The sequence below is a fragment of the Lepidochelys kempii genome, chromosome 7 (assembly GCF_965140265.1).
Source record: "Lepidochelys kempii isolate rLepKem1 chromosome 7, rLepKem1.hap2, whole genome shotgun sequence".
Lineage (NCBI taxonomy): Eukaryota > Metazoa > Chordata > Testudines > Cheloniidae > Lepidochelys > Lepidochelys kempii.
Window position 1 is genome coordinate 24798013 of NC_133262.1, and position 27975 is coordinate 24825987.

A 27975-nucleotide genomic window follows, 5' to 3' on the forward strand; every position below is an offset into this window, starting at 1 on the left:
TTCTTAACATCTGAAGTAGAGATGAAAGCTCTGGAAGTGAAGATAAAATCTTTGTCCAAAAGACCATTCTTGTACCATGTCCATCACCATGGTATCATGCACCCAATTGTACTGCAAAATGGCAATATTTGTATATGCACAAGTAATGTGTCCAAATTTTTCTGCCAGACTATTAGAGAACTACCAAATAAAATCTGAAGTATGACAGAGGGAAGTTATAAAAAAACAAACAAACCTTACCATTACAGTGAAGGGGCTGTTTGGAATATCCACTCCACCAAAGCGGACATAAATCACATAAGTTCCTGGTTTAGCAGCAGTGTAGAAGATGTCATAAGTCCCATCCTCATTTTCAACAACATCTGCCTCAGCTTCTGTCCCATCTGGAGTCAGGACTGTGCATGTCACTTTACCTTTTCCTGCAGATTTAGCATCGACTACAAACCCAACTTCCTCACCAGTCTTCACAGTGGATGCAATTCCAGGACCTAGAAAGCAGTTTTGGTTACAGATTGTTAAGTTTTACCAGTCATTTTTTTCCCCGAGAGGATGATTGGCTTTAATCATAACTAAACAGACATGCCGCCTGTGAAGACATTAAGGCTATATGAGAAACAGTAACATGGTCACAGGACCAGGTTTATGGTGTGGTACAAGCTGTGGTTCTGGTACAAATGTTTTTTGCTTACATATTCATGTGTTTCAGGAATTTCAGCGGCAAGAGCCAGTTTTTAATCTTATTCTTCCGCAGCTCAGTCAAGTAGGCTGGGCGAGGATAAAATAAAATAAAGCTTCTGAGGGAGAAAGCTGATGGACACTTACATTTAAGAAAGCAACCTATCACTTAATCCTTTATCAGGAGACTGCTTCACATATGGAACCAACTGGCACTTTGGCTCTTTGTACTACCTAACCTAGTCACTTAACTAGATGCCCTGAGCGAAATAAGATTCAGTTCCTTGGTATGGGCTAAGGCAAGATATTCTAGCCATGACAATTGACCATGTTTCCCCTTCTGACTCTGCCAAGAAGGGGCTCTTAAAAAGGTATATTGAAACCCTTTCTGTATTAGTTGCATCTGTTTGAGAAACCCCCATGAATACATAGCAATCAAGCACAAGACATCATATTTCTCATCAGACTTAAAAATCAAGTGTAAGATTTACAGTACATTTAGGACATCTGCTTTGGAATGAAAACAATGGCATTCATCACTGAAGAAAGCAATTTGTTCACATTTAAGTACCAAAATGGTCACAGCTTTGGTCATTTAATATAGATCAGCAGCATTTGAGTGTTTCTATGGATGCCACAGATAAGGAATAGTTTATTTTAAGGAAAGTGATTTAAGCGGACAAGGAACTTGAGAAACTTTCAATTCAAGGCTTCAGCAGTTAGTGCTGCTCTCAACAATGCTGAATAATTCACTGGATCAGAAAGTAGTATGAGGACATTAAGCCAAATGTTCTCTCCCTAATGTTGATTTAAGATCACTGCGGTGCTATTTCTTTATTTGTGATTGGAATCTATAGTTATTTTAGAAGCTTGAAAACATCTCAACTGTCAAAAATACTAACTTTAGAAAGTGACAGTTAAACTTCATAAAAAAAACTTTCAGTTAGTGCCAGTTTAAGTGAAACTATTATCTAAAAGTCCTTATGGGTGTGTAGATGTAGGTTAGATTTACATTAAATTCAGAGATGAAGTTAGTTTTTACTTACCAGCCAACATCCAAGTTCAAGATTCTATGCTTTTCCTGTAACTGTCATCAAAACCTGGAGTAGAGCTCTGCTGTGCATGTTCACTACAGGAATTTAAGTCCTATAAACTGGATGTTTGGATGCCTCCAATCATTACATTCAGTTCTACAGATTGAATTGAGGGAAAGGACTACATCTCTGTCCAGGACCTAACATGAGCAGCTTTGGGTGTTACTGTAATACGTGGAGGGGCGGGGGTCACAGCTGTTACCTAGTAGTACAAGTTGTCTTCTCACTTCGACTGAAGCTGGTTTCTGTACATTTGGCTCTGCTAGAACTTGCATGCTAACTCACCATGTGCAGAAGTGAGGTTTTAATCACACCTTCTTACCCTGCATAGATGTTTAAGTTCAGTGAGACTCATCTATGCCAATGCAAGTGTCAAACTTCAACTGTCTGACTTTTCTACAGTCAAAGAAGGGCTGCAGTTGATATCTGGCTTACCCCGGCAAGAGTTTCTTCCTAACCCACAAAAAGGAATCATCCCCAAAAGATGATCTTAGGGAAGTCAATTCTGTTAGAATGCTGTTCTATGAGAAGCTATTTTGGGACCTGCAGGTAACTGCACCCACTATGAAGGCAGTTACTTCATTTTTACTTTTGCAGTCTTTTCAGGCAAGGTCACAGAAAAAGCCTTTTGTAGCTTAGCTAGAAATACTCATGTGAAAAAAAGGGTAGGAATACACCAAGTATTTCAGAACACAGACTGGCCACGTACCTGTGGCCAAACACTTGCTTGCATCCCCTGCTGGCGATGCACGGATTCGGTAAGGGGAAGATGGGATGTCATCCCCACCATATTTAACACCAATCATATAACGGCCCGTCTTGTCTGGGACATATGTTACTGCATAAGTGCCATCCTTGTTGTCATGAACATCAGCTCTCTTTGGTTTGCCTTCTTGGTCCTGAGGGGCACAAGTGAAATATTAAGAAAGTGTCCTCTCACTAGTTACACATTTAACATAAGGTTCTCTTTGGAAGATGGATAGAAGTGTTTAGTCTTGTAAAATTTGTGGCCTGATCACACATCTAACAGGATAGTGAATCTTGTCAGCTACATTTAGAAATATGACCGCATGTTCTTAAACTCTGGAAGAGTTCATTACCTAAACTGATTATACAGATCAAAGGACTAGCACTAAAACATGCCATTTTAAGTGGAAAAATTAAACAGGTATCAGAAGCTACACTGCACAACTTTGTCTTTATTTGCAGATAAGTATTTGCCAACACCTGTTAGTAGCATCCAGCACTCCAACTCCTAATCCAGCCCCACCCAAAGCAATTTCCAATACACCCCTTCAGGTCCTTTCCAGATTTTTCAGCATACCATAATAATCCTAACACACATTACCCCCTACATACAAAAAAAGGGGAGTCAATTCAAATGTTGTGAAAACCAGTTCTGCAACATCTTATTTTCAAAATGCTTATACACTCAGCATATCACCTTATGGTTACAAGATACAAGGATATATTAATGCAAATTGCAATGTAATTCAACCAGATACTTCAGGAAGCATCTCATTTCCAGCATCTGTCTAGACAATGGTTAATTTAGTCTGACTTCTCAATATCCATTTCTGTAGGTCTGAAGATGGGCAGGGTTCAAATAAATTTACACATACTTTGTGTTACACAAGTTTTGCTACCAGTTGCCTACTGAAAGATTAGCAATGTCAGGCAAAAGCATTGAGCCTACTTAAGCTTTCATCTGAAGAGACTGGTCTTGTAATGTTTTTGAGCTGGGCATGGGGAAAACCGAAAAGTTTATATTAGTCTAGTCCAACTGCCATTACTACAATGGATATTCAAAAAGCGTTACAAGAACCGAGGAGCTGCTTGGACTTGCTGGTCAGAATAGTATTGAAGCTGAGGCATGCTTAAGTTTCACATCTAATACCAAGGTCAACACTGCACAAGATTGCTTCTAACAAAGCTGTTCTGTAACAGTTCCAAACAGCTACAAAGCATGAAGTGAGCTTCCAAAAAAGTCCACCTGGACCCCTTCATACTAAAGTTGCAGATCTCATCTAAGTTTGTGAGCTAAATGGTTCATATTTTAATGCACTCTGACATCTTATAGGTACAAGGAGTTATGCCTTGCTCCTTTAGGCTGTATCGGTGGAGCAAATGGAAGTAGAACACCCAAAAGTCATATTGGAGAGTGTTCAAAGGAGGTTTATGAGAAGAGTAACTGAGTACACAACCACCTTCTACAAGACTAACCATTAAGTGTTGCTGACATTGCATAGGCTAGAGAATTTTATCTGGCAGGTTACTGCAAATCGGGAAGTTATGTATTTACTACATGTTACTGATACTGTTAAAAGCAGAATTGCAAACCAAGCAACTTCATTACGTAATATGACTTCTGGATACCTAAATCCTGCAAAGGCCATGAAATGGAGGATAGGGATAGAGAATGCAAAAGGGAGAAAAACTACCCTGCTTCTAAAACTATTAACTTGAGTCTGGATCAGTAAGCTTTACTAGCTCACTGCACAAGGGGCAATTTTGCCCAAGCCACAGTAGTCTTGCCACAACCCCTCCCCTACCTTATCAGGTATTTGGGGGAACAAAGTATTTATAGCAATAACAAGATCCAGTTGTATCAGTTTAAAGAGCTTGTAAATTTAGCAGCCTGGAGAGAGGATCATTTGATTAGTTTATCCTCCAACATACCTACAACAGCAGAAGTACAAGACTGTGGCCTTGCTGGATCAGATAAGTAGGAAGGTATTAACTTTTAAAATTTAAAAATTATAGTCTCCAACAGGAAGCTTGATTTCCCCCCCCTTTTCAGCATCAGCATGTTTGATCTTTGGAGAAAGATCAGAAAATCTAGACGTTTGGACTACAACACAGCTAGTCATTTAATGCTTGACCAGCCTTACGTTTCAGTTGTTTGACGTTTAGGGATTAACACCCTGAAGTATATCTTCCCAAGCAATATCTGAATTTGAGTTTGTGTTTTAGCCAGAGCACACCCTTCAAAGACTCCAGGTATTTCAGGGTGTGGCAACTGATAAGATTTGAATAGATTTTAAACCTACTCCCACTCAGGAACAGTGTGTTTGGACAAATAAAAAAAACAATTTACCGTTATCTGTATGGACAGAAGCCCCTCTCCTGCATCTTTAGCATCAACAGCAAACGCCACAGGTAAACTGGCTGGAACTCCATATGAGCTGAGACCTGGTCCACTTGCAGTCACTTTACTGGCATCATATGTAGGAAGCACTTTTACCTTGAAAGGACTTGTTACAGGGGAACAAATGTGGCGTTAAGTCATTTGTCAGGCTTTATAGTAGGTACTATCACTATTCAGGACAACACTTAAGCATGTGCTTAAATCCCACTAACCAATATACTTTCCTGAATTGGGAACCAAGACTAATCTAGATACTATTTGAAGGTAAGCATTAAATGGAGATGCTGTAGTCTAAGGGTTCACTTTTATCTTGGCATGCACATGCCACTGCATAATCTTCCTTTCCATTTCTCCCAAGTACTAGGAGACAAGAGGAATCCAACTATACAAGATTAACCAGAGGCCACCTCAGAACATTGTGTTATAGTCTGGGAAGTAGATATCACTTCTCAAGTCCAACACTAAAGTTTAAAAATGCAGACTGGCTCTTGGGATCAACATCCAGAAAACCCCCTTTTTAACTACACTGACTTAGGAGGAAACAGGCATTGAAAGCAGTCAAAGTTACAAAGGCTGTGACTATTCAGAACATGGACTCTGAGGTGAAGTGCTATTTAGGTAGGTAGCTTGTTCTGGAAAAATGGAGGCTTTGTTAGTTTACCTGCGAGGAATCTCTTCATCTCCATATTTGACAGAGATTGCACATGGGCCCTCCTGCGTAGGTGTGTATGTTACTGTGTGAGTCCCATCTCCATTGTTGACTACATTAACAGGCTCCACCATTCCTAAAACAGAAACAGGCTATTTGTTCAACAGCACTAGTCAAACCCATCCTATTCGAACAGCAGAATTGCATTAGCAGTTTTGTCGCTTCAAGTGCTGTTGATTTAAAGCCTTACACTAGATCTCACATATAAGCCTCTGAGAATGAGTGCACTGTGCAGGTATTACGAGATAGTTTCCACTTATGTTTATGAGCCATAGATCAGAGATAAGCAGCATCCATCACCACTCGCCCTTTAGGCTTTTTGCTGACTACACTGGCAATAGCACACTATTGGAGAAAGCCGGAATGGTCTTGAAAGGCAGGCTAAGGGCAATTAGACCACATTACTCAAGTGTATCTGAAGAGCTTTACAAAAAGGGAAAGGTGATAGCTGTCTCAACTGTCAGTCATTGATAAGATTACACACGATCACTGCAATACAGTGCAAGCAGACTTCAGCTCTAAAGCATGTTAGTACAAGACAGTGATTTTAGTCTCATGCTCCCTCAGCATATCTGGAAAAAGTTTTACTGCCCAACAGAGATCAGTTACAGTAAAACTGAATGTTTAAGGAAACCAGGTGGTCTGAAGCAGCTTTTTTTTAAGCTACAGGAAATCTTAAGATTTCTACTGCAGTTACAGCAAATTTCTTAGCATGCAGTTAATCAGTTCAAATCACACATTTCAAGACAAGCTATATTTATAACTGCAGTAATGCTTTAATGTAAATTTAGTAATTCAGCAGCTATTAGAGAAGTTTAGTTGCCATGCAAAGCCTATGAAGCAAGTTATATTTACAACTGATTTTTGCTCTTGGCAGATGGATTGGTGCACATATGCGGTCAGCAGTTAGTGAAAAATGCAAACCTGTCTTATTAGCTTTCCCCTTTGGGTCACCTTTAAAGAACTCTGAAATCGCTTTCAGTGGACTGCGCCATGACTGGGAATCCGTTTCATCAGCTAGAATTAGATAATGGTTATTTGAAGGGCACTCATGTTTACAGAATTATGGCTCATCTTTCCTTATGAAAGATGAGATTAGAGGCTTGTGTGGTCAGCAGAGATCAGGCCAGAGGTCAAACAAAATATCCCCCCCAGTCAAATTCTTCTAGCACTTAGTTTGTTGCCTGTCTTCGCACCATGAATCCTGTATATGGATACATTTGACTTAAGCGCTATGAGTTACTGAAAAGCAGACACTATTACTAACATGTGGGTCATAGCTGTACCTAGTCAAGTTGTGCAGGCCTTCAAAAATGTACTCTGCCGACTTCTCAGGAAGCTTCCTACTGAAAGAGCCACCTTCCATTTTAAAAAGGGGAGTTTGGTATACCCAGCATGCTTGTGTTTTTTTTTTTTTTTTTGACCAAAGAGGAGTAATCCTACAGGGTGGGGGAGAAATGAACTACCACCCCATAGATTTAGCTACTGGTACTTGAGATTGCATAGTTCAAGACAGAACTTTTATATCTTTTATTTTATATTGAAGTGGCATGTGTGTTCTGTCTGTGGACTTATTTGGCAGACTGGATTTGTCTAGTAAAGGCAACAAGAAAACACAGTCCTAATGTTACATAGATCAGGGGACTGATTAGTATCTTTGCCTCTCACTTCACCGATTTGATTGTTCATGAAGCTAATGTGCAGTACAACTTAGGTTGGGGCTTTATGGGAACAAAGATGCATGTCTCACCCCTCAAAGGCAGGGAAGATTGATGCACTGCTTTTTTTTTTTTTTTTTTTTTAAATAGGTCTGAATCTCACCCCCTTCTTATTTACCTCTTGAAATGTCAACTCTTCCAAGAGGAAGCCCCTGTTCATTGTAGCCCCTCAGTTTCTTCCAAAGTTTAAGACTGAAGATCTATTTAAAGCTAATGTACTGCTAAAAGTACCCAGGAGAGCACAATTCTAGTATTTATGGAACTAGTCTGTCAATGGGGCTAGTCATTACTCATAGGGCCAGATTAACTAGCATGTACTCTGCACTTTCACAGCACCCCCCATCTCAAGCTCCCTCCAGATTTGGGCGAGTGGTGTTGTGGCAGGCCAAATCTGTGCAGCACTGAGGTGCAGCAATGCTGCTCACTCAAATTTGGCCTGTGCCACACGAAAGCAGGGTGGGTGATAGGAATGGTCAGTTGGGGCATTGGCAAGTAACTAGGAAGGCCCTGGGCAAGCAGGATGTCTGCGCCCCCATGCACATCCCAGCAGTGCTGTCAGGATAAATGAGGCTGGTGTAGTATACATGGGGTAGAAGTGCTTTGCTGACTAGCTCCCATTTATGCTGCATAGGGCTAGCAGCAGCTGGAACAGAGCTAGAGCAGGTCACAGCACTGTTCAGGTTTGGTCTGACACTCCCTCTAACAGCAGGCAGGCCAAATTTGAGTGCAGGCACCGTCCCATCTCCCTCCCTCCCCCCCCCATAATGAACAAGACCCCACAATTCTTTAATTCAGCACTGCCTGCAAGCTACAAAAGTAGGCATATCAAAGTAGGATAATTCTAAGGTCCTTACCTCTGGGTCCTGCCACCATAACTTCAAGAGGTGCTATTCCAGCCTTACTGGTGTCCACAGTAAAGGACTGTGGGATTTTGGCTCGAACTGCTGTTCCTAGACCTGGACCTGCAACCTTTACCTTGCTTGGGTCAACAACATCTTTCACAGGAACTTTAAATGGACTGCCTGTAAAATAGAAGTGTAGAAAATTGGCAGTTTAAGTAGTAAATGCAAGCTCACTGTAGCCTCCTGCCACCATCTTTTGCACCCCCTGTATCCTACAGTATTTCCTTCTAATATTAAGGGTAGAGTTTTTTGCTACACCTGAAAATAAAAAGCAATATGCACTTCAGTTTGACAAAGGCTTCCAAGGGCTGTTGTGGAATTCCCATCATTAGAGGTTAATGACAGACTGGACAAATCTGTCCATGATTGTCTAGGTTTATGTGGTCCTGCCTAAGCACAGGGGCTGGAATAGACCTTTCACCTTCCCTACATTTCTATGCATTTGTGACTATGCTAAGGGAACTATCTTTGAAACCAGTTCTGAATTGGAGGATAATCAGATTTGGGGTGGAGCATTTTGAAGTTCTGGTCACTTTTGATCAAGCAAAGTATTTAGGTCAAGTGCTCCAAAAAAAGTCTCTTAAAAAGGTGATTAAGTCAGGTTTCAAGGTTCTATAATTGAGAGGTTGTTTCTAAGGCCATTGGGTACAGTTGCCACTTGAGAAAGTTAGTATAAGCTAAGGATGCTTAACACCTCAAGAGAATTAGAAGTCTAATATTTGAGAGGCTAACTTAGCAACATGTTAGTGTCAATGGAAGCCAGTTCACTTTTGTACCTTGATTTCTTTCAAGGTCTGCATCAGTAAGAAAATGTTTGAAGCAAGTTATCTACTCCCCACTAGAGGCAGTGAGTCTTCCAACATTGCCAGCCACAGCAGTGAATAGCCTAATTTAAGATTTAGGACATTGGCTTTGTGCTTTTGCAGCATTCAATATGTTTTACATTAGTGGCTCCCACCTCCAACCAGATAGCAACCTGTCCAAAAGTATGGTGTTATGGACAGGAATAAATAAGCACTTGAAGTCACTAAAGCTTCAAGTTACAGCCACAGGAAAGTTTTAGCCTTCTCATTTCGTGTGTTCTTAGTAATGCTGAAAACTATATGCTCGATTTTTCATACCACAGGTACAGTACAGGCTTCCTGGTGTTACCTTACTATTCCTCAATCTTTAAGGGGAGGGGCACTTTTAAAAGCCTAGTGAAGTTAATTGCCACACTCATTGAGTCTTTTGTACTTCCGTGAGAGCCAGCTATCAAGCCTAATTGTTGTGCCCATCCACTGAGACTCTGCTACTAGGTGGATAGTTCTAGTTACTTACCTAGCTTTCTGTATGGGGCAAGAAAATTAGTATCACTGTTCATTTTACCCTGCTAGTATCCTGCTCATTTATGGCAGCTGAAAGTGACAGCTTAATTGTTTATTTGCTCATAAATTAAGGGCTTCACACAGATCCAATTCTGTAGGCTATTACACTTCTATGCCTATTGTGCAGTATAAAACATGCAGTATCCAGATAGAATAAGTTAAATTACATGTCAGTATTCCCTTTGAATTTCCATGCTGTGTTTTCACAAGTTTGACCATGTGTTAGCAAAATGCTATCAAGCTGTGCAGAAGTAGAGTGTTCCAAAAGCAGAGATGTATTAAGCAGTAAATCAAGAGAGAAGGCTACACTATGTAGATTTAACTGCAGGAAATAAAGTCTTGTTGCTTTAAAAAAAAAGGAGGGGGGATAAAGAGCCAAAGAAACATTTGAAGGGCCTGCAGACAGCAACTGGAAATATCTGGGCTATCTGCCATAACTGGCTGGACCCAGAGTGCTAGCTAAAAAACACAAGTTTCACTGTTGAAAGTGACCTGCCGGCATCCTGCTCCTGTAAGCTGGATGTTTAGCTGTGAACCATTTGCTTGTCACAATGAGGAAGGAACAGAGTACGGGCAGAGGACAAGGCAGAAGCCAAAATGAAGACGCATGCAAGCATCCAGTTCCTTGGCAATTTACCAAGTTACAGTACATTGATAAATGCGATTGGTGGGGGTAGAGTCAGTTCCATGAAGTCCTAGAAAATGCACATTGTTCCACACACAGAAGTCAAGGCTAAATGTTCAGAACTATTTCAGCAGAAATTAAGACATTTAATCCTTGGTACACTGCAAAACCACCTTAGCTAAAATGCAAGTTAGTTGCTGCCAAACACTTGGAACACCGTTCATGTGTTACTACACTGTGTCAGCTGGAGAGCCAGTGCACCTTTGAGATAAACAGGCTCCTGTTCGTTTTCATGGAAATGATAGCACTAAAATGCTTTTTCAAGTGACAAAAGTTTGCAGTGCATGATATAATCCCAGAAGACCACATTATCATTGCATCATTTTACTGCAAGCCATGGTTTTAATGTTCACACCCTGGAAGGGCTGTCTTAGTCTGGCCCTGTCAAACATCATTGTGCAATTTGTTTCCTAAACTGGCAGACTGCACTTTTAGAAAGCAAGTTCCCACACTAGTCTACTTAGTTTATGTCATGTCCCAATATTCCATTGGGCTAGATTTAGATAAGATGCTAATACCACCTCATGATGCAAGAGCAGACTATGCACCAAGATGGATTGCTACATCTTATATCAGAGAAGACTGAAAACCATTCTCAAATTCTCAGAAGTACCCAGGGTGAATACAAAAAGGGCTTTACATTTTGTTTGTATTGGGCACCTATCCATCGCTTCATACTAGCTTGCAATAGCAGCCAAGGTTAAGAGTGGTCTGGCTTCAGCTATTTTGCAAGTTGATGTTTAAACTGAGTTTATTTCTAAAAATCCTGAGTAATTTCAAAAGCCTGCCCAATGCTCCCAAATATTAGCTCAAGCAGCAGAGCGTCTACAAGTAGGGAACTGCAAGATTGTCTGCCAGCTCTTTCTGAGGAAGCTCTACAAATCTCTAAACCAGGATGACTGCATTCTTAGCATCACCTCAGCCACTATTTAGCTACAATACACAACATTAATATCTGAAGACTTTCTACTTGGATGCTAAAACTGATTTTACAATCTTACTTTCAACCCATTATTAGTTTTAGGGCATCTTCTAATGGAAGAATTCTTACCAGGTACGTGTTCTCCCCCATATGTGATGTTGACATCATAATCTCCTGTAGCATAAGGGATATATTCAGCACTGCAGCTGCCATCTTTGTTATCTTTACAGCTTATCTTTGATTCAGAAGGTCCTTCAACAGTTATTCCAAGTCCACCAATTCCTGCCCCTCTACGCAAAACCCCCCCCAAAAAAACGCAGCCCATTAGTATGCTTTCATTTTTGTGAATAATGTACAGCAAACATCTGATGTCCCACTTGCATTTCAGAGTGTGTAGTAATGCTAGCATGGATAGAGTGTAGCTTTGCTGCATTTTACCCCAGAGGTGGCTACATTTCAGTTGTGAATCAAACAGTTCAGGAACAGTCTGTGAAAATGTTTTGAAATGCCAGGTATGGATTGGGTGTGAACTTTAGTTGCACAAGGGATTTGATACAAGACCACCAAAACAGGTTTGTGATAGCTACTTTCTGGAGTAACATTACCAAAGGTAGACTGAATTTGATGGAAGTAACAACCTGTGACTCAAGACATTAGATTACTGAAGTTCAGCCCTTGTAGTATTATTGGATTTAGCATCCAATGTCAAGTTGTCCTGAAATTACTTGTTATGTTGTCTTCCACTGATCATGTGACTTGGTTACCTTGTGACAACAGTAAATTCATTTGGTTTATTGGTGAATGCTTCCTTCAGTCCAGCTCCTTGGGCTTTTACACGTGATGGATGGCAGCCTTCAGTGACATCCACTTTAAAAGGACTGTTTGGAACAGGTACATCATCATAAGTCACTTCAACTGTGTGTGGACCTGTTAAGTGAAAACCCATCATCTTTAGGTTCAATGATTAACCACCACCTTCAAGGAGCCATTCATTCAAGATACTGGAGACTGACTACAACAGGCAGTGCTCCTCATCTACTCAAAAATGGTGTTTAGCATGGCCTCAGAATTACCCTTTAATTCTAGGTTCTTTAAAATAGCCTGTTCTGCTGAAGCTATACTTAGAAAGATGAACATATAGTACATATAACTCTATACTATTTATCTCCTACAGAAATTGCTCTTCAGTCAAAGAATCTTGTACCTGGATGCTAACATTTAAATACTAGCATTAGTACTGATAAGCCCATTAACAGGATATTTTTTAGTTAGTCTTCCCCTTCCCACACAGGGTAGTCAGACAACAGATTACCTTTTTCAAATGGTGTAAACTCTACTGCATATGTTCCATCAGCATTGTCTTTGATGAGGCAGTCTGTGGAAGCTCCTGAGGGATTTGTGATTTGTGCTTGGATATGGTCTCCTCCAGTCTTTGTTAAGGGCTGGGCATTTACAGTGAAATCTGTTGTAGCTTCACGGAAGACATCTGCAGAACACAATTTGAGAAGCCATTCTATTTAGATGGGCCTAATATTTTAGTCTATGAAAAATCCTCGATTCTTAGACATTTATGACAACTATGAATGACTGATAAAGGTGTCAAAGATATTCTCTTGCAAAAATCACTAGTTGTAATACTGTACGTAGACATATCAACTATAGCCTTTCCGCTCCTTAAAATATTCTGTGCTTGAACAGGCAGAAGCAACTTATATGCTTAAGTCTGCTTACCTTTCCCTTCTATTCCTGGTCCAAACACTTGAATTTTGCTTGTGTCCACAGCTGGATCTACTTTGACATGGGCAGGAAATTTTGGCACTTGCTCTCCTCCATATTTCAACATAAGTGTATACATTCCAGCAGAGAGTGGCATATATGTAACTGCATAAGTTCCATCTTTGTTATTGTGAACTTTGACTTCAGCTTTAGAGCCAGAATCTGATACAGCTTCTACACCCAGTTCCCCAGGTCCAGCTTCTGAACAGTCAACATTGAGCAATCCTGCTTCACCCACTTTACCATGTTCAAGACCTGGGCCTGTAGCAATCACTTTAGATACATCAAATGGCATTTCAATATCTGCTTTAAATGGAGAACCAGGAATGTGAACCTCTTCAAACAGAATATTTACATAGTACTCTCCAGGTTTAGTAGGCAGGTAAGAGACTGAGCATGTCCCATCACCATTGTCTGAGCATTCAATTTTAGCTTCACATGGGCCCTCTACTGTCAAACCTAAACCTCCAGTTCCTGCTCCTTTGGTATCTATTGTAAATTCTGCTGGTCTTCCAACAAGACCTCCTTGAAGGCCTGGACCATGGGCTTTTACCTAGGATAAAAATATTCCGTTAGAGGCCATTACATTTACACAAATTCTCACCTGGCAGTTGCCTGGCAAAGTAAAATAAAGCAGTTCCAAAAAGAATTTCAGACTAATTCATTTGGTAAGTCTTGTTAAAGTCTGCAAAAAACTCCAGTTACATAGACACATTACAGCAAGGAATAGGCTTCTTTCCTTTGATGGAAGAAAATCTTAATGTCAAGTTACATTAGACAATATGAAGTCTGCTAAAGTTTCCATGCTTACAGACTTAAGCTTGGCTGTCTTTGTACACCCATTAAACTAAAAGGTAGCAACATTAAGCGGTGTTTATATGGTGTTATTAGCCAACTGTATTACAACATACATTCTTCGAGGGTGAAACCTCAAGTGAGTCTCATTAGATTAATATGGAGTCACACTTGACTTCATATTGCTTAAAATACCTGGAGTTCGTTTTCAGTACTAAGCTTTTCAAAGCTGCTGTTTGAAGAATAAAGTCATTAGTTATGATTGTGAAGCAAACAATTTAATCTTTAAGTAGCTCTTAATTAAATTGATGTACTTGCTCCATAATCCTAACAGGTCAAACAAGATGTGAAAGTTTATGCTCTTATGTGAGTGTAATTCAGTTTGTGGGTAGCAAATATTTCCTGTATGTCAACCACTGAAGCATTTCCTATGCATTTACCTTGGTAGGATCTGGAGGTAGAGTGGCTTCCACAGTATAAGGACTTCCTGGAATTGGATTGCCATCATAACTTACATCAACCATGTAAAGTCCTTCTTCTCTTGGGATATACTTTGCAGTGCTGCACTCTTTGCCAAGAGCTGGCTCCACCACACATGGCACAGCTTTCCTTGTAGGGCTGGAAATACTAATGTCCAGTTTACCCTGTCCACCAGCTCCTCGTGTGTTAATTATGAATTCCTGATCCTTCCCTACTTCCACTCCTTAAAGAGAAAGCCCATATTAGTATTTCAGGATTAATGGTCTGGTTAGATTTCTTAAATCCTATAGTTGGACATACTCCGAAATACCTCAGCCACAAAGCATTGAGAGAATGTTTTACAAGGATTTTTATCAACTAAAAACATTTCTTTAGCTGCAGAAGCCTGTCATGACAAGCAGAAGCAGAGACAATGGGTTAATTGGAAACTGCAAAGGGTCAAAGGCAAGCAAGATTGCTTTTGACTTGTTTATACAGCCTCTCAACACATCTGAAATACATAATGCTCATCCAGGAGTTTACCACTATGTTGCAGCCTTCTGTGTCCCACCTCCCTGCCAATTTACAGGTAGAAGGTAATATGCAATTTAAGCCCTTTCAATAATTTTGTATATTTGCTCAATTTTTTCTGTTGGTAAATGAGGCTTGCAGAACAGTACTCCACTAGGTTACTGCAGCTGAGCCTTGTGAAGAAGCAGCAGCTCAGAAGTAGTGGGATGGAGGAGTGCCACCATACTCCACTTTCACTAGAAGCCGTTGTCCAGCAAGGCACTTCATAGAAAAAAAGATCTTTTGAGAGCTAGTTTATGGTGTGTGTCAAAGTACAGCATTTGGAGCTAACAAAGTGTCTGGATCTTTTATCTAGGACGTTTTAACATGAAGGGTTTTCTAGACCCACCCACATCACACCAGCATCTCTGCAACAAGGCATACTAAAAAGTTTAAATTTTGAATGTTCCATGGAACAGTAGTGTGCTAGACATTACTGTTCAGGTTATTCTAGCAATGTGTTTCTAACTCCAGAGCCAGAGTTTTAAAGGTATCCAATGGGAGTTAGACTCCTAACTGCATTAAAGTGGGAGCTAAGCACTTGAATCCCACTGAACACTTAAGTGCTTACCTGCTCCTTGAATTGCCCACCAGCCTATAAAAAAGTCTGGCCCCTGGGTTATTTCATTTCAGCCAGGCACCGCCCAGTCATTGGCATAACCCAGTTTCTAGAAGTCAGCCAATAAAAATAGTGTCCACAGCTCTATCTGAGAGCAGTCTCTAAGGTCTGAATGAGCATACAAAGCAAGCTACTTTACAATCTTGTTCTTGTGGGAGCACAATAAGAAACAGACTGTAGAGGGAAGCTTGTATTGCCATAACTATATAGGAGACTAATCCATGGGATTTAAGTAGAACAGAGGTTTAGAGGACAAAAACCTCGTTAATCCTTATTGGAAGCCTGTTGGGCACCCAGCTCAGGTTTAAAGCTGGGCACATTGATTCAATAATTAACTGGGTCTCTCACTGGATTAGTGTCCACTGACAAATGACATTGATGTCCATTTCCAGGTATTTGTGGTGCAATTTAGCCTTAAAACGATTCTTTCAGTGCAACTTCTATGAAGTGTTACCTCCTAGCAATAAAAAGTTACCAAAACCTTTAAAAGGTAGAGACGCCACAATATTTACTACAAAATCAAAAACTTGAAGTTAGATGCAAACTGGATTCAGAACCAACTTCTAATCTAACTGGAGCAGAGAACGTAAACTGCCTGTATTTATGACCAGGAATAAGATTAATTAAGGAACTCATTTTAAAGTTTGCTATCCTTCAGTATACTTCACAAGCTACATACACGCCATAATCCTGTTGGTAGTTGTACTAGATGTTCAGATAGCTGCACAGCCTTAAAAAAATATCAGATTGAAACAAACTTCTAAGAGTAGCCGCTTATATTCAAGTGGTGTTACGGTTACAAAATTACAGTGTTTGGGCTAGAATACCAAGTTACTGTAAAAACAACAGCAGGAGTTTTTGTATTGGTTTTTACTCATTCTAGCCAAGTTACTCAGTGATCAGACCTTAAAAAAATTTACAGTAAACTAGACTATGCACTGCATAGCTCATTTGCAAGTGTACTTACTGTTTTCAAGTCCATTGACTTTAATTTTGCTGAGATCCAGTGGAGCAGCAACCCCCACAGTGAAAGGGCTTTTGGGGATAGGATCACCACCATAGGTTACAGAAACCTTCATGGGACCCTGCCAAAAGGTTAATATTGTAAGTTAGGTCTTCAGCCATTTCATGCTTGTGCTTTACTAGTTGGACACTATATACTAGTTTATGACTCAAGGTATAATGGCAGACAGTGACCAGGCTCCAAGTGTTGTGTGAGCTCCCTGCCCCAACTTCCCACTCCAGCTTTTGAGTTTTGAACCCTTTTCATTTGACAGAGGGAGAAAGCTTGCTCTCCTGCCAACACTGCAGTACTATTTTGATTGCCTGGAAGAAATTCAGGCCCCAGGTTGATTCCCACCCTCCCAGAGCTCAGGCATGACAGCTGAATGAATGACCCAACTTGAGACCAGGTATCCTATTCCACCGTACAGACAGCATGCCAAGTCCAGGCCCACAAAGGGGTTATATTTTTTAATAGCATTTGAAATACCAAAGTTAAGATGTATAAATCAGAAACAGATTAATGCTCCTGTGTGCTTTGGCTGGAATGCCAGAGTCATGGCCAGATTCAGCCCAAGATGTGTGTTCCTTTTATGCTCTCCTACCACAGTCCATATTTCAGCTATAATCACCGTTTGCTTACTTTTCATTCTTGGCTGGCTCAGCTCCCAAGTGAAATATCCATGAAGGTTTCACATAAGCCAGCAAACAGCTATAGCAGCACTGGGTGAAATCAGGAAGGCTAACTGTAGGTTATTCAGTTGACAATTACTCAACCTTATCAATATCTGGTTAAGAGTATTATACTGAGATTTCTGTTCATGCTGTCCCTTAGGAATTTAACTGCCTAGTAAGTCCCTCATCCCTGTAAAGATTTTATAGGGTCTACACACTCCAGTGAGCTCTGCATGGAGACAAGCTAGTGCACAGAGACCAAAATATGGACACCACTTTAAAAAAAAAATCAATGCCCAATAGCCACAATGTTTTCCCTTTTCCGCCAGGCTGGCAGTTTCCTCTACTCCTCCCATATATACACTGTTTTGCTCCTGTTGAGTTGGGTCTTGTTACTTCACAGCTGCCCCTGCCCCCAAGTCATTCTCCCAGATGCAGCTTGAAACCTCATGATCACCACTGTTTGTACACCTATAATTTCCCCTAGCTTTTGTACAGCAGCTTACTTGGGTGCCAAGACCTGAATGTTTATTGCTCAGTAGCCATCATTCAGTTCTCTACAGTGCTGAAGAATGGGTACAAGATTAATATTGCCAGCCTCTTGTGTTCTCTACAGAGCTTCTAGAAACCTCAGAAGCAGTAAAAGGATAGCATGGGACTGGATACTTTCCAAGTCACATAATTAAAGACTCTAAATACTAGAGGTTCAGCTGATTAGGGAGAATCCAGTTGGTTTAATCCTTTGAATAGGTTTGAAAATGTAGTATTTTTACAGGGCTGGGAAATGTTTGGTAAGTGACATTAGTCATTGCTGTATTTACAGATGTGTCACAATTTCTTCTGTGAAAGCTTTTATACAGTCCTTTTCCTTCCCTCCTAGTCTTAGCCTGTGGAAAAAACAGAGGAACATACAAACGTATGCTGCACTGGTCAAACGAGTTACACCACCCACTGTATTTTTAATGTCTGACAGCTGGCACTGTGCTCTCCTTTACCCATAGTGAATTATTCAGCTTCCTTTATCTAGCTGGAAGCCTTCAGGGCAAGGTAGATTGATAGCCTATAAACAAACAGTGTTAGACATCCCACTAGCATTAGCAACCACCCTATTATACATACCTGGGAAAGCTTTGAAGACTAGCCAGGTCTTCTAGTTACTAAAATCCAAAACCCATTTATTGGGTAAAATTTCTCCACCCTAATGACAACACTGGCTGCCAGGAAGGTTATGGGTTTGGCAGTAGCAGCGATACTGAGTACACCCTATGCAAGGGGGGTTTCCTAAGTCTGGCAGACTCCGTTAAGAAAGCAGATGTGGTGTTACCCAGTCTTTCGGAGAAGCCAAGAATCTGTTTGTGCTATTTGGAGGTGGCAATCTTTGGTTGGTTTTGCTGCCACTTTTACATGCAACAGCAAAGACAGATTAGGAACCTTAGAGGTATACTTTTAACAGTGCTAGAAAGGGGATGTACAACTATCAGAGAGCTACAAGTATACTATAAGTAAGCAGTGTTCCTTACTGCTTAAGACACTCCAGGAAACAGATGAGCCAGAACTAAAATCCAGTCCCACTGATATACAAAGCAGCCAAGCTCAGAGATCAGTAATACCTCTCCAAATATATTAGTTGAAGCTACTGACATTCTTTGGTCATGAACTTGCCATGTCCCAAGTGCATGCCAATTTTATGGTAGATCAAAGTCAGACCAGTTAGATCTTAAGTGATAACTGAAGTTTGTCAGACCATTTCAGTTTGATAGTACTAAATTCCTTAAAAATGGGATTAGTCATTCCTGACCTTGGCAATATAAGCAAGCTTACTGGGAAAGTCCCCTTAAAAAACATGACTTGCTTTTACTCCTTCCATTACTGTTCTATGGTTACTCTATATAGTCTAGGCAACTTGGTATCCAAGAAGCTACTGCAGCTCTTAAGAGGACATTACTTTGCCATGACAATTAATAGAAATCTGGGGTATTATGCACATTCAGAAGTACACAAAAACCTGCCGACAAAAAGGGAAAATATGCTTTCTCTGTAAGTAAAGACTTCCAGCTCTTCCCTGTTGTAAACTAGGAAAGCTGCATCCACTATTAACATGAAAGTTCCCTATCTGGGTTCCTTCCTCCTATAGGCAAACGTTAAGCAACACCTAAGCCATTGTGCAAAAGAACTGATCTCAACTGAAAATACTGTTCTATATTCTGCATAAATTGTGTGTTGAGTCCTAAAAGCAAACAAGCTAGCTGAAGAGTTACTCTGGAAATGCATTTCACCATGAAATAGGAGTTGTGCACTATTGTTTGAGCACTACAAATCTGCAGATACAAATTTTGTATGCATGCAGGGCTCTAGCTATGGTCTACACTCCTGTTAACACTACAGCTCATTCGACTGAGGACAATTCAGTTTCACTACCTGCAGCCCAGCCATAGAAAACTACAGCTTGCAAAAATCTGGGGTGATTTGGAAGTCCTAAACATCTGGACCAGGGCCATTCATATTAGCTAGTAAACTGTCTGCTAGTTTGTTACCCAGTGAGGGGTGCTGGAACAAGGTGGCAGGAGGGGAAGGCAGGGGGCCATGAACCCAATCACTTTTAAAAGCAGGAAGGCTATGCCCTCTGACTTTGTACTCACCTTAAGGGTGAGCAATGGGGGGTGGGTGGAGGACAGCAAGCAGGAGCTTGGTGAGGGAGGGAGGCAGTGCAGGGGTAGGGCCTCTGTTTGGGCACCTGTAGGGTGCACTTGCTTCTGCCTGCCTTTATCAGTTAGACTGACAAAGTTACACTGTTAGTACAGCAGGATCAGTTTCAGTGACTAGTTCTCATGCCACCAAAATCTGCACTCATTCTCCAGTCAGATTTTCTATGCATCTTTGTTTAAATTGCTCTCTGGACAGGCCATTCCCAGCATGTAGCCTACAGCTTTATTTGTACTTGTGATTGTAGACACTCATGACCCCTTACTGTCTGCTTTTGGGCAGCTCTTGGGAAGAAAGCATTCCATTGCCATGGTTTTCCTTTGATCAGAAAAGTTCAGTCAGACACAAGACTTCATGTTAATTCACTCACATATTTTCAGTTTTATTTTTGCTGTTAATTGTCATTTCAAGGAGCCTAACACTCCCATTTCTTCAGAAGTGTCAGACCTACCTGCTGTACTGGAGTGTATTTAACAGTGTGGGAATAGTCACAGTTGTCAATAACATCCATGTCTTTCACAGCATCTCCTGGTACAGGTCCACTGAACTGCACATCCAGCGGTGCTTTCCCAGCACCCTTGGTGAATACAGTGAAGTGTGTTGGTTTGCCATTTTCCATACCTTAACAGAAAGTAAATTTGAAAGTTAGAATATGCTTGTTTCTTGTGCTATCTATGCTGTATGTTTAAGTTCATAGTCCATATGAAAATTGAGCAATTTCAACTTGGTCAAGTAAGTTCAAAGACAATACAGAGATAATTTTTAATCTTGATGCCCCCAGATTTGATGTTTGGCATAGAGTAATCCCATTCCAAATCCCTAGTGGGAAAGTTGGGACATGGCTGTTTGTCTACATCATGAGTTTATGCTCTCGAACTACCCCATGCTCATGTCAATATATCACTTGGCATAAAGAAAAGGAATCTCACCAGTTTTGCTTAATCCAGGTCCTTCAGCTTTCACCTTGGTGGCATCATGCGATGGGTCCACTTTAACTCTGAAAGGGCTGGCAGGAATTTCCTTCAATATAAAACATGCTACTTTAATAGGACAGAGTTATACCCAGTTGTAAGCTTTGTCTGCTGAGCTTGACCTAGCATCTGCCTTCCAGTGAAAGGACTACTGTTTAAGTTTGAAATCAGGCATTGTCTCAGATTAGATAGTCACAGCTTTCCTGAAAGTTGTACCCTGCCAAATAAACCTATTCTAATGTATCCCATATGCTTACTTCAGCTTTGCACAGGAACAGCTAGCAATCTTCTGTATGTATTTTTGCCTTCCCTCTGACCACCACTGAAACTACTAAAATGCATAGTCACATTAAAAGCCCCCTCCTCCCGATAACTGAAATGTTCTAGAACATTTCAGTTAACTTTACATTTCACAGCTTGGACAAAGAGTGAAGTCAACTAGCCTTTGCCTTTTCAAGTACCAGCATAACATTTGCTGCATGGGTACTTTTGGTGTTACAATGGAGAGAGACTCAAAAAAGATTATAGAAACATTTTTCTTGGAGTTTGGCCCAAACTATGAAGAACTTTTACAAACTTAACAATGACCCCTTTTGAGTAATGCACATTGAATAGTAATTTACATTAGGATTCAAAGCCTTCTGCATAGCTAACATTTCTAATGACAGGTTTCAGAGTAGCAGCCGTGTTAGTCTGTATTTGCAAAACAAAATACTTGTGGCACTTTAGAGACTAACAAATTTGAGCATAAGCTTTCCTGAGCTACAGCTCACTTCATTAAATACATCCAATGAAGTGAGCTGTAGCTCATGAAAGCTGATGCTCAAATAAATTTGTTAGTCTCCAAGGTGCCACAAGTCCTCCTTTTCTTTTTGCTAACATTTCTAGTCGCAAATAAAAAAGATACAAACCTCTCCTGCAAAAAGCACTTTGATAGTGTAACGTCCAGCTGCAGGTGGTGCATACTTCACTGTAAATGTATCATTAGCATTGTGTATGATGTCAAAAGCTATGTCTTCCTCTTCCTCACTTATAACATGAGCATCACATTTAATGCCAACACTGACATCACCTAGGAGCAAACAGTGTGCCACAACATCAGGAATTGGTTTAGTATCCAAGTAGCTATAGTACTAAGCAACGAAACAAGTCACATCTTGCTTTTAAGTCCTTGGATATGATAGTTTGTCAGGTACTTGTATGAATCATTCCACGTAATCTTTGTAAGAGGATTTTAGCTTCAGATTTCCCTTCTGAAGCAAAAAGCTTGAATCAAGAGTTTATGAATTGAGGCGATCAGATTCCTGTTCAAACAGGGAGTGTTTATAGAATTAGTTTTGATACAAGATAGCAATACATTATCTACAATCTTTTACCTTCTCCTGCTTCTGCGCAGTCAACTGTGAAGTGAGTAGGCTCATTAGCTTTCAGACCAGCTCTCTCCACCCCAGGTCCAACCACTTTCACTTTCTGTGGATGACTGCCTTGTCCTATGAGAACCTAGACAGGTTCACAAAAGTGTTCAGAGTTACCCTATACTTGGGTCACATTGATTTATTAAGTTTAGCACCTGACAAAATGCCCTGACTTCTGAACTATTGTTCTTGCTTAGTTAAAGAAGAGAAAATAAAGTTTCCGACTTCCCTATGTTTATGCTGTGCTCACTGGTTTTAGAGCCCTTTGACATGCTAGCCTGCAGAATGGGACAGGCAACCTTCAGCAAGACTGATGCAGCAAGCGTTTACTCATGAGTAGCTCTATTGACTTGTACTCACTAGCATTAGCGAGGACAAACAAACTATCCGAATGTTTTGTTTTACAAGATGTACCACCAGTCCCTGCAAAGTAATTTTGTAGGTGTTTGTACTTACCCTATATGGACTATTGGGTACATTAACTCCTCCCCAGACAACAGCAATAGTATGTTTGATTGGTTTAACTGGCATATAAGAACAGGCACAGATTCCATCAGGATTGCTCTTCACTTGAATATCAATAGGGCTTCCTTCTGCATCCTGAAAGCAAGTGTTTAACGGAGAATTAGATGACTGACTACATACAAAGGTGTGCAGAGACAAGGTACAAGTAGTTTTAGATGTGGGGCTATCAAAAAAGTTAATGATCAAGAGCAGCAGCTACAGCAGAGCTGCTTGGAATTAAGAAATTGTAACAATCTTACCACAAATTTAAACTGCTCATCTCTCCTTGGCCACACATACCAAACTGTAGAAGTCTAGTAGACTGACAACACGACAATTTATGGGAGACCACTTCGAGAAGTCTCAATAGGTGCAAGACCAGGGACAAGTCACAGGCCTTAATAAAAAGGGCTTTAAATCCGTACTGGAGTTAGGCTTGCATAATCCCAAACACCTTTTAAATTAAAGGATTACTATGCAGAAATGCAATGAAGGACCAAGATGCAGATCAAGTCTCACAGCCGCAGACAGACTTAGAACAGGATGCTCAGAATCTACATGAATATTCTTAGGGGAGTGGCTAACTAATTAGCCAGAATGTGCTAGGTACCTGTTTCAAAGGAGAGACCTGTGACTATTGATAGTACTTCCAGATAGTTAATGTAGGTTTTTACCTGTGCATATATCTTCAAAGGTGCATTCCCAGCTTGCTTGGTCTCAACTGTAAACTCAGCAGGGTTGTTTACAATGCAGCCAGTTTTCTCCAACCCTGGACCATAAGTCTTTACCTAAAAAAGGTAAAGTGCACAAGTTTTACATGGATTCTACAGCCAAAGAAAGCAAAGCTCATAGCTAAAGCTAGTATTTCTAAAAGGTGACCCAAAACCCTATCACAGGCCTTCATATTTGTGGACTGAGGAGATCATGTGTTAAAAACAACTTCATGAAGGCCAAGCCTAAAGAGGCTTGAGTTTAGAATTTTGGCCTCGAGTAGTACCCTGCCATGTTACCTGAAAGGCCACTATAGTCACATTCTTGCAACAGCTCTTATGCTCAATATAGTAGGGGCCAAGCAATAGCTTCGTTTAGACACATTTAAGAAAAAGAACCAGCATTGTGCCTGCCAACCAATCCATGGCTAAAGATTGTAGAACATGCATGAAAATGAAAAATTACAAGTAGCTTTTAAAACAGCCATATCAATGGCTATTTATATACAGAAGAATTCAGCTATCTTGCCTTATCTGGGTTGAAGTCTCCAGAAGCTGGTTGGATGAAAGCCATGTATGGACTATCTTTTATGTCTTCATCATCACACATAATGTGAACAGCATATTCACCAGGTTCTTTGGGCCAATACTTCACATCACACGAGCCATCATTCTGATCATCACATTCTATTTTTGCTTGAGATGGGCCTTCAATGGCAAAGCCTAAAGGAAACAAACATCTCCCAAAGTGGGCATGGTGGGTTTTAAAGGCTTGCTCAAGCCTGCCTCCCAGTTGCCAGACCTTTTCCTTGTTCACTGCTCTACTACACCTTTCCTATGGAGTAGGTACTCAATGGTGTTGTCTCCCCTCAGACCCAATATACCCCACATTCTAGAAAGCTAGAAAATCATTTCCTATGCAAGTGTAGTCAGATTTATGTAAGCTTAATGTTTAGTTAGTGACTGGGTGAGTCTGATGGGATCACCATACTTGTCAGAAAGACTATTGTCATCAAGCAGCTCAACATTAAAGCACCTGAAAATCCTAACCAGGACAACCAGGCTGACTTACCAAGAGAGCCAACTTCTGTGCCAATGGATTCTACAATGAAGTCAGCAGATTTACCAGCAATCCCTTCATGAAGTCCTGGTCCCCAAGCTCTCACTGTCTGAGGACCTGCTTCAGGACCTACTTGAACTTCAAAGGGGCTATTAAATGGGGGAAAAGGTCAAAATTCAGTATTAGGAGCAGCAGAAATAGCACCCACTCCTGTCTGTAGCTTCATTAATAAGTGACATTATACAATGTGCATTGAAGAGCCCAGCCCACCAGCCTATGGAGCAATCTTTCAGATTGAGTTAGGTCATCTAGATCAGTCATGCCACTGAAACAATGAATAAGTCAATTAACTAGACTTAATGTCTGCTGGAGTCCTCCACCATGAGATTTCATGGACCCTACTAAAAACTCAATGAAAGTCCTCCCCCATGGCCATGCAGTTTAATACAAGCTGTGGATCACAAGAGGCAGATTGGAGAGCCTGGAAAGAGACCTATGCTAGCCCCCTTTTACAAACCTTCCAAGGCAAGCTATGCTGGCCCAGGAGCAGGAATGAATATACAAGTTAGCGCAATTAAAACAATTCTTGCCAGAGCAGCTTAGAAAGCAAGTCCAGCCCAGTAGATTCCTGTTAGCATTGGTTCCTACCCACATGATCTATTAAAAATGCAACTCACCTCTTGGGGATATTGTGTCCACCCCATGAAATAGTGACAATGTATTTCCCTGGGCTAACTGGGTAGTATTCAAATGCATATATGCCATCCACAGAGTCCTTTTGTTTCACAAACTCATCCAAGCCCTCTGTTGGGAGATCAAGTCAGCATTACTCAATAGCTTCCAGCCAACACCTTAAGTTATTCAGGCAAGTATGTTTTCTAGATTTTACTTAGCCTCTTGAGAATAAAGTTTTCCCACCAGAAAGCAGTTAGGAAACCAAGATAGTTCCAGTTGCCCTCTAAGACAGATGGCATAAATGAGAGAACGTTTGAAGTCACCAGACCTAACAGGTTCCCTTATGTTTTGTCCTATGCTCTTTTGTTTTAAGAGGACATGGATCACTCTGCTGATTAACGTTTGTCAGGTTTTGACTACAAATATTTAAGGAATACCTACTTTTAGTTTTCTGCAAGATACATTTCAAGAACAGCTTAGTATAAGGAAATTTACACTGATAAAAGTCCATCACTTCTCTCTCCATACTACATTAAGCCACAGCCAGCTGGAATACCACTTTCTCATGAAACATTAAGGGTGTGCAGGATACTTGGCTATTTCCTTGAGGGTTTACTTCAAACTAGGAACAGTTAAAGAACAAGAGCAGGCATCACTGGTCAGCCCTGCCAAATTAAGACAGGCGAAGACAAGCCAGCCACTCCCAAAGCACTTGTGTGGTTGAATAGGCTAGTTGCTTACCCAAGTCTTCACACAAACTGACATTAAAGGAAAGTAGAGTTTAGAAGTGGGTGATGGGAGAAGCAAGCTTGAGTTTCAGGCTGAAAAGTTACATAACTGAATGAAGGAGTTAAGCCACACCCAGACACTCAACTTAAGCTCTAGAATGCTCTACAGAGTTTACTTCCTTTGAGTAGCTTCACAGCATTTCTAATTTCATAGCTGTAGAGACGAGACATGAAAGCTTTCCCAATTTTGAATTTAACTGATTAAATTGAAAAAAAGACTCCAACCTCTAGCATTCAGTGTTCAACTGGCACATTGTGTACACACACTCAATTTTAAGTTAATCATGCAGAATCTTTAGTATCTAGCCCAATGATTTCATAGACAATGGAAGTTCATGGTGGACACCAGGCATTAAACCCCTGGAGTCTTGCTGCTGGAGGCTCAATAACCAATGCTATGATTAGAGTATTCTTGTCTAACATTCTTCAGTAGTTACAATGATCCTGTGCATCACTTAAGACAACTACTGTAGCATCTGCTATAAAGCAGATGTGGATTAGAGTTGAAGTTTCCCAGCCCACTACAGTGGAAGCAGAGTAGAAGTCATTTCAGAGGACAGGCTATAAAAAAAAGACACCAAGCCATGATATGGAACAACTGAAGAGTGGCTGGCTTCATCACTACACCCATGAATATATGTTCATTTTACATATGAAAAATGAAGAGCCATCTTAATTATTTTTCCTCCCCCTATCAAAATACTGAAGCCCCATACTGTGAATATCACTGAAAGTTGCAATTCCTTGACTAGTCCACATTTGAGGCTTCTCCCCTTTTCCCACAATACAGTACTGCAGACAACTTCAAATCATTAACACTTACTTGGTCCTTTTATGGACACATTGATATCCCCACTCCCTGCTGCTTTAGTGTCAACCTTGAAGTCTGCAGTTTCTCGGATCCGGACTCCTTTAGGTTGTAGGCCTCTACCACTTGCACGACAAGCACTTGGACTGCATGCTGCAAATGCATTTTAGACATCAGTATAGCCTTTGATTCTCAAGTAGATTTTCAAGCCAAGGCAGCTTACACCCATCTTTTACTTAGCATGTTGACTCAGGGGAGAATATTTTAGCTTTTGAAAATGAAAAATCTGAATCACACTAGTCTCAAGGGGATCAGTATGGAATCTAGCCATTCTACATATGGCCTTTAGGCTTTTAGACTGTAGTACTAAGTTATTTCCCAAGTGTTCTGAGTCATGTACATTTACATCAGCTGTTCTTACAGACAGACTAAAAAGCCTTTGACATTTACATAGTGAAGACCAATTGCTATGTAGAACTTTAATACCAAACATTAACTGGAGCATGTTACTATAAAAGTAAGCCCACCATTTGCAGTATAACTTTGCTTTTCTCAAGGTCATTTTTACATTTGAGCCAAACTGCATGTAGTGTATAGAGTTTCACTTTATGAGTGTGCCATAGTAATCTACTGGGCTACTCCTTCAGGAGTAGGGCAGCGGTGGTAATATCTAAAGTTATAACTGGCTTCAGACAACTAGTACCTTGGAAGACTGGAAATGGAAACTCTTGCTTTGCTGCAGGTTCATAGAATAATGCAAGATATGCTCAGCATTGAGCTATGCTCAGCATTGACACATGCAGAGACTGAGCAATGCCACATTGTACAGTTAGTCAGATCAGAGCAATAGGCTACAGAAGCAGAGTAGGTGGCAGATTCTTAAACTTGAGAGTTTGCATAAGTGTAGCTGTCCACAGCAAAGTGTTTTCCCATCCCTGAGCAAAGTTTAAGTACCAACTATTTCTACAAAATAAGCTATTGGGTAATTCTGAATAACTGGCCTTACATAAATGTAATTCCAGCTATCAGGTAGCCTTCAGTCCAGTAACATTCTAGAGAGATAGCTCACTCATTATTATAGGTTCCCAGTTTAATCCCAGCATGCATTTTTATATTATGCATGTGCATTGTTTATAGTAGAAGTGTAGTGTACAGCATCTGTGGAGAGTCTGACAAGCAGTTCATTCTGCTTGTCATACCAATAGCTTGGAGATAGTGGTTTCAA

The 27975-nt window shown here is 40.6% G+C and overlaps 1 protein-coding gene across 5 annotated transcripts in view; it reads right to left on the minus strand.

Annotated features, from left to right (window-relative positions):
- FLNB (filamin B) overlaps positions 1-27975 on the minus strand; it is a 113038-nt gene that overhangs the window by 27201 nt on the left and 57862 nt on the right. For 2 of the 5 annotated variants that reach the window (XM_073351442.1, XM_073351440.1), the window contains exons 9-30: positions 26766-26903; positions 25157-25283; positions 24492-24628; positions 23949-24142; positions 23384-23497; positions 22662-22805; positions 22167-22290; positions 21702-21862; positions 20749-20839; positions 20271-20440; positions 16407-16524; positions 14232-14494; positions 12952-13549; positions 12533-12706; positions 11985-12147; positions 11350-11510; positions 8199-8366; positions 6551-6643; positions 5579-5702; positions 4867-5023; positions 2479-2668; positions 241-488 (exon numbers count right to left, since the gene is read on the minus strand). In XM_073351442.1, coding sequence (XP_073207543.1) covers positions 241-488; positions 2479-2668; positions 4867-5023; positions 5579-5702; positions 6551-6643; positions 8199-8366; positions 11350-11510; positions 11985-12147; positions 12533-12706; positions 12952-13549; positions 14232-14494; positions 16407-16524; positions 20271-20440; positions 20749-20839; positions 21702-21862; positions 22167-22290; positions 22662-22805; positions 23384-23497; positions 23949-24142; positions 24492-24628; positions 25157-25283; positions 26766-26903 — 3857 coding nt within the window. The remainder of the gene's footprint in view (positions 1-240; positions 489-2478; positions 2669-4866; positions 5024-5578; positions 5703-6550; positions 6644-8198; positions 8367-11349; positions 11511-11984; positions 12148-12532; positions 12707-12951; positions 13550-14231; positions 14495-16406; positions 16525-20270; positions 20441-20748; positions 20840-21701; positions 21863-22166; positions 22291-22661; positions 22806-23383; positions 23498-23948; positions 24143-24491; positions 24629-25156; positions 25284-26765; positions 26904-27975) is intronic. The other 3 variants (XM_073351444.1, XM_073351443.1, XM_073351441.1) reach the window with 2 other exon arrangements.